The 6,835-nt window shown below is 40.3% G+C and overlaps 1 protein-coding gene across 1 annotated transcript in view; it reads left to right on the forward strand.

Annotated features, from left to right (window-relative positions):
- The window catches only part of LOC133653839 (rhodopsin-like), a 17,117-nt gene extending 11,131 nt beyond the window's left edge, over nucleotides 1-5,986 (forward strand). The window contains exons 4-6 of the mRNA XM_062053577.1: nucleotides 37-202; nucleotides 581-820; nucleotides 5,699-5,986. Of these exons, the coding sequence (XP_061909561.1) occupies nucleotides 37-202; nucleotides 581-820; nucleotides 5,699-5,827 (535 nt within the window). The 3' untranslated portion in view covers nucleotides 5,828-5,986. The remainder of the gene's footprint in view (nucleotides 1-36; nucleotides 203-580; nucleotides 821-5,698) is intronic.
- Nucleotides 5,987-6,835: the final 849 nt, after the last annotated feature.

A 6,835-nucleotide genomic window follows, 5' to 3' on the forward strand; every position in this document is an offset into this window, starting at 1 on the left:
AAAAGAGATTGTTGACTGTTATGTGTGTGATTGCAGGTACATCCCAGAGGGAATGCAGTGTTCCTGCGGCATTGACTACTACACACCCAACCCGGAGTTCAACAACACCTCATTTGTCATCTACATGTTTGTCCTGCATTTCAGCATCCCTCTTGTCATCATCTTCTTCTGCTACGGTCGCCTGCTCTGCACCGTGCGAGTGGTATGGTTCCCCCCCCTGCCATACGCAACATTCAGAATGGGACATCTTCTCCATCCAAGCAGGCGATTTTCTTCTTATTGGCCCACACCTTCTTAAGGAAAGCAGGGAGCGCCACGGAGAGGACAGGGTCTAACGGCTCAAGAGCACTTCAGGAGGGCAAAGGATTGCCAGGAAGGCAGCTTAGAGCCAAGTAGTCCAGCTGCCTCACTGTGTCATCCTGATGCCTTCATGAATAATAACCTAGAAATTCATAATTTATGTAGTCACCTGCGATTACTTGTGTTGTAAAATGTAAGCAGAACGTATAACAAGTACAGCTCTACATTGTGTGGCTTTGTTTTACATGTGGATCTCACGTTTGTGTGTTTGTGTGGGCAGGCTGCGGCCCAGCAGCAGGAGTCTGAAAGCACCCAGAGAGCCGAGAGAGAGGTGACTCGCATGGTCATCGTCATGGTGATGTCCTTCCTGGTGTGCTGGGTGCCGTACGCCAGCGTGGCTTGGTACATCTTCGCCAACCAAGGAGTCGCCTTTGGACCAGTGTTCATGACCGCGCCGGCATTCTTTGCCAAGAGTTCTGCCCTCTACAACCCGGTAATCTACATCCTGCTCAATAAGCAGGTATGTGGAGCAAATATTACCTTGTTTTTCTCTACACAAGAGTGAAAAGATGATAGTTTTTTTAATGAAAAAAACAGGACCACTACACTAATCTCTTTTTCTCTCTTACTGGATATGTTTTACTTGCAGTTACGCTACCAGTGGATCAAACAAAAAAACAGACAATAACTAAATGAAACTAACAATAACTAAATGAAACTAATATGCAGTAGTGGCGAATGAAGTTGGTTGTCACACTTTTTCCTGTCCTGGGAATTGCTCATCATCAAAAACATCTTTCAATAATCATCCCACATCAAGTGTTGGCTTGAAGTGTGCATCTTCGCATTTTTACAAATGATTGTAACAAAGAAGTATTAAACCGTCAAAGACATTCTGACACATTGTGACAACCAACCCCATAACGAGCTTGGTTGTCACAATGTTATTTTAATAGGAAATATATTTTAAAGAAGGCAGAACTAAACTAAAAAGTTTAATTGCACTGACATGTTGAGGGGACGGCGTGGCGCGACCTGAGGGTTCCTGGTTCGATCCCCTGCTTCTACCAACCTAGTCACATTCGTTGTGTCCTTGAGCAAGACACTTCACCCTTGCTCCTGATGGGGTCGTGGTTAGGGCCTTGCATGGCAGCTCCCACCATCAGGGTGTGAATGGGTGAATGTGGAAATAGTGTCAAAGCGCTTTGAGTGCCTTGAAGGTAGAAAAGCGCTATACAAGTATAACCCATTTACCATTTGATAAATACATACCTTCACACTTCTTAACACAAACTGAGCATTGAATATGAGCAGTAAACAAATGTTTAGACCAGCCTACTGTGCTGTGTATGCGACATGTATGATGAATATATGAGTATACAGTAATCCCTTACCGAATCACACTTCAAAGTTTGCAGCTTCGCTCTATCAGTCATTTTTTTTAAAAATAGTTTTTAAAGCATATTCTATGTATTTTTGGGCAAAATTAAGCATTTTTAAGAACACAAAATGGCTACATGAACTAAAAATATCAATACTATGGTAGTATTGAGATCAGACCAATCAGAGCGCCGTTCAGTATCGTGGTCACTGATCGGCTCAGCCTCCAACAGCATTACTCTATTGCAGGGGTCACCAACCTTTTCGAAACCAAGAGCTACTTCTTGGGTACTGATTAATGCGAAGGGCTACCAGTTTGATACACACTTAAATAAATTGCCAGAAATAGCCAATTTGCTCAATTTACCTTTAGCTCTATGTTATTATTAATATTTAATGATATTTATCTTTGTGGAAACACTGATCATCTTAATGATTTCTCACAATAAATATATATAGAAACAGATAAATATCAATATGCAACACTTAATTTGTATATTTTCTCTAAGTGCACATTTTTCAAATTGAACATTTTCAAATGATCACTTTTAAGACAGTCTTGTGAAATCACAATATCCCATTTTAACTAGCTAGCCACTAACATTTTTTAACAAATCATGAATTACTTTGCACCATGTTTGTACAAATAATAACTCATGTAAAATACAAAAGTCAACTCTCAAATTTTTAAATAAATCATGTCACACTTTGAACTGGACACCAAATCTGTTATCTGTTTCTTTGTCAGTTAGTGAAGACTAAGTCTTTAAAATATTTTCTTGGATTTTTAATTTTTTTTTTAGTTTTGTCTCTCTTAGAATTAAAAATGTCGAGCAAAGCAAGACCAGCTTGCTAGTAAATAAATAACATTTAAAAAATAGAGGCAGCTCACTAGTAAGTGCTTGTCAAGTGTTTTGCTTTTTTCGCTGTGCTTATCCCACACTTGAAGGGATGTACCAATGCTGAATGTGGCTTCTGGATTTCACTCAAAAGACCAGACCGTAGTTACTTTTTTCCTTTTATTTTCCTTTAGTTTGCAACAGTTTTTCCAACGAAGAAACAGCTTCTTTTTTCTTCTTTAGTCTTTTTAGCAGTCTTTAGCAGTGTTAGTAGACTTTAGTTTCTTTAGCTGTCTTTAGTAGCCTTTAGCTTCTTTAGTAGGTGAAAAACCTTTAAGGACAAAACACCACAAGATTAACATGCTGTAAAAAATCAATCAATTATCAATCCCATAATTTACAATTATTAATTAGGCTATCAAACACTTAACAATTAAACAAGTACAAAAAAATGTATTATTATTTTTCCTTTAAGTTAATTCAGATTTTAATTAAATTGTCTCAACATAAATGCACCAAGATACATATAAAATACATTTAACACCAGAAACACAATAGATAAATGCAGCAGAAAACCCAATATGCAAATACATAAATACCTAACCAATTAACCACCTATTTTAGATACATATTTAAAATCCATATCCAACATAAATATATTATTAATTTAGCAGTGAAACACTCAATCTTAAACGCTGTCTACTGGTGGAAAAATGCCCCTTTTCTACGCCCTCACCAGCAGCCAAAGATCCAACACAGTTAAATCCAACACTTTAAGTTGAGCGACTTCACCCTCCTGATGAAGCAAACTGCTTCAACATTTGTCAAACTAAGCAAATAATCACAACACTTCCTTACTAAACAACAGTTACACAAAACACCGTGTGTATTTAGCCTCCAGACTAAGCACGCTACATGCAAACAACTCCCCCCCCATCTCACCAGCGCAACAGGTGCGCCACACCCACAAAGAGAAATAAAGTGCAATCTTACCGGCTGTCCGTTCAGCTTTTGGTTTTGGTACACTTTTGGCACAACTCTGTGTTATCTGTAATGAACCAAACCTTTCTCCACTCTGCGCTGGCGTCTATTGTACTCCTTGATTTGACACAGCTGTCTAATTACCAGCAGACGAGACGGGAGTGCGCCGCGTTATACCTGCGCGTGAACGTAAACTGATAGTAATGCCGAATTATATAGATTTCCTGGGGTTGCCTAGGTGAATAGGGATGTGGATGTGCTGTAAAATAAAATGTAATTTTATTAAGTGGGGTTTGGCTGGTTGCCAAGCAGGCGCAGTTACGCGCTCGCGCATCAGCTGACGAGACAGCTGTTCGCCGCTACAGTGCTGCTATTTGAGCTATTTTTAGAACAGGCCAGCGGGCGACTCATCTGGTCCTTACGGGCGACCTGGTGCCCGCGGGCACCGCGTTGGTGACCCCTGCTCTATTGGATTACAGGAGTGTAAAGGTGGTTTTGGTGTCAGGTTTGGGTGGCTCAAACTTGTTTTTAATGTTGAACTGCCAACATGAAAATGCTAATCAGGAAGTGCTTGAAGTTGAATGAATTTGTAAATATACTGAGACAAGTTCTAAGTTAATTGTGTTCTTCATGGTGTTTTGAAACTCCACCAATTTTTTCCTCAGAATTTTCAACTAACTTAAAGTGTTTTGCCAAGAGGATAATTAGGCTCCAGCCCCCCCGCGACCCCAAAAGGGACAAGCGGTAGAAAATGGATGGATAATTTGTAATATGTACATTTTTGGAATGTGCTCGTTCTATTTTAGGCCAAAGTAAGACAAAGAAAACAGTTTTGAAGTTGTCTTTATTTTTTAATTATTATGGCATTATTTTACCAGTCTGGGTGGAAAAATATTTTCTTCCATGGGGCCGTCGAGCTAAAATGAGTTTGACACTCCTGGTATAGTGTCACAGAATAATGAGCTAGCTCATTTTTAAAAGGGTTATTTTGAACCCAATTTAACAATTCTAAGGCTTTAAAAAGGTGTCAAATATTACAATTCACTTACCATATTTCATCACTGAATGAAAATACAAAACAAGCTACATAAATATCACTTCAAGCCTTTAACCTCAAACCTCCTATGGAAATCCAACGTAAAGTATTCATTAAAAAACAGCAAAAATTCAAAGCACATTGGCGGTACTGAGAACAAGAAAACTGTCAAGTGGAGTTATTCAATGTCCAATGTAAAAAGTGTGTATTCAGATATGTAGTGCATTCATTTAAAGGGGACCTATTATGCAAAATCACACCTATTGGTGTCTGTTTTTGTGTATTTAGAATCTGCATGAGTCCCGGAAATTTGAAATCAAACCGTGGAGACATTGTGGACATATTTATAAAACAATCTTGCTTTCTTTTTTACTTCCTCAAAACGAGCTGTTTGGAATTTGCCCAATTTGTGATGTTTTTCTCATTGGTAACATCCGTTGCCATCACCATATACTGTTAAGTTTGACCCAAAGAGCTTTGCGTGAGGTGGCCATTGTACTCCATCGTTGTAGTCAATAAGCTCCTTCTTTTCCCCTTTTGTTGTGGGGCAGACTGACTCATTCAGGCACATGCATCTTAAGCTGTTGCCATTTCTAATACAAAGTAGAGAATAGTTCTTACTTGTATCTGTCAGTAGACTCCGTATGGAAGCTCTTAAAACTACAACATGGCTGATGAGGAGAAGACGCAGTCCAAGTGGAGGCACGTAAACAAGACCGCCCACAGAACGTTGCATCCTGTAAAAAACAGTCAGAAAGCGCCTTGAAGAAGGTCTGTAAAACATAATCTATGCAAAATGTTGACCAAAGAACCACTATTACATGTTCTGTAGACCACAAGGATGTTTTAAATGTATAAAAACAATCATAGTATCCATCCATCCATTTCTACCGCCTGTCCCCAATATAACCATGTTAAATCAAATATGTAGTATTTAAAAAAAAACATAAAACGTGGTATAAACTGTAGCCCATCATTGTCCTTTGGTAATTCTAGGCTACATTTGTGAAACACTGTTTGTTATGTGTAATGTAAAGTAAACATTTTATTTATTTATATGTATTCATTCCAGATGTTTTTCAGCACCGTGCCATCTGCTGGATGTGGTTAGTTCCAATCCAAACATGTCTTTCACGACTCCTTTTCTTTTGTCATCCTCCAGTTTAGAAACTGCATGATTACCACAGTGTGCTGTGGCAAGAACCCCTTTGGAGACGACGATGTCACCGCCAGTGCCGTGTCTAAAACCCAGACTTCATCCATCGCCTCCAGCCAGGTGGCCCCTGCTTGACCTACACACCCAAACGCTCTCTCACCCTCTTCTTCCTCCTCCCTTCTCCTTCTCCTCCTCCTCCTCCTCCTCAGTGTCCCATTTGTTTCGCTTTGAGAACCACCAACATCAAGAAGCAAGCATCATGTCTTTTCTTCTTCTCTGACCAACCCTCTCACTTACCTGACACTGCACCTGCAGACTCTCACTTACCTGACACTGCGCCTGCAGACTCTCACTTACCCATACTTGCCAACCTTGAGACCTCCGAATTCGGGAGATTGGGGGGTGAGGTTAAGGGGGGGGGGGGTCATTTATTTACACATATACACACACATAACACTCCTCTACTCATTGTTGTATTTGAAAGTGCAATGCTTTGCAGCCAGTAGCACAGCCTTTGAAGGAGCATAGGTATGGGCAGCATCTGTGAAATTTAATTTGCAGGAAAGAAGTGAGTTTAGGGTTGAATTGTCCATCCTCGTTCTATTCTCTGTCACTATCTTTTTTTGGACATTACTACTTGCCGTAGTTTTGAAGCAATGCATGATGGGAATCCGGATGTTGTGTGTCAGTGTATTAACGTGCCGGCTGGAATAAACACACGCTGAGAAATAGCTCCGTGCCTGCCTACTTTATGGGTTACAGATAAACCTATGGATAATGGAGACATATATAATAGTCTCCTTCTTGTTGTGTGTGCAGTTGCGCACTGAGCTCCAAAAGCCGTAGATGTTATAACGTGACTGGACCGGCACGCTGTTTGTATAGAGGAAAAGTGGACGTGACGACAGGCTGTCCTCACTCAGGTCCGGCTGGAAATTGGGAGAAATTCGGGAGAATGGTTGTCCCGGGAGATAGTCGGGAGAGGCACTGAAATTCGTGAGTCTCCCGGAAAATTTGGGAGGGTTGGCAAGTATGCACTTACCTGACACTGCGCCTGCAGCCTACTTGGGAATATTCAACCCTTCTCTTGTGTCCATTAGCTACTTGCCCATCATGTATCCAGAGTTAAAAAGGGTACATTAT

This window comes from Entelurus aequoreus, linkage group LG07 (genome assembly GCF_033978785.1).
Source record: "Entelurus aequoreus isolate RoL-2023_Sb linkage group LG07, RoL_Eaeq_v1.1, whole genome shotgun sequence".
Classification (NCBI taxonomy): Eukaryota; Metazoa; Chordata; class Actinopteri; order Syngnathiformes; family Syngnathidae; genus Entelurus; species Entelurus aequoreus.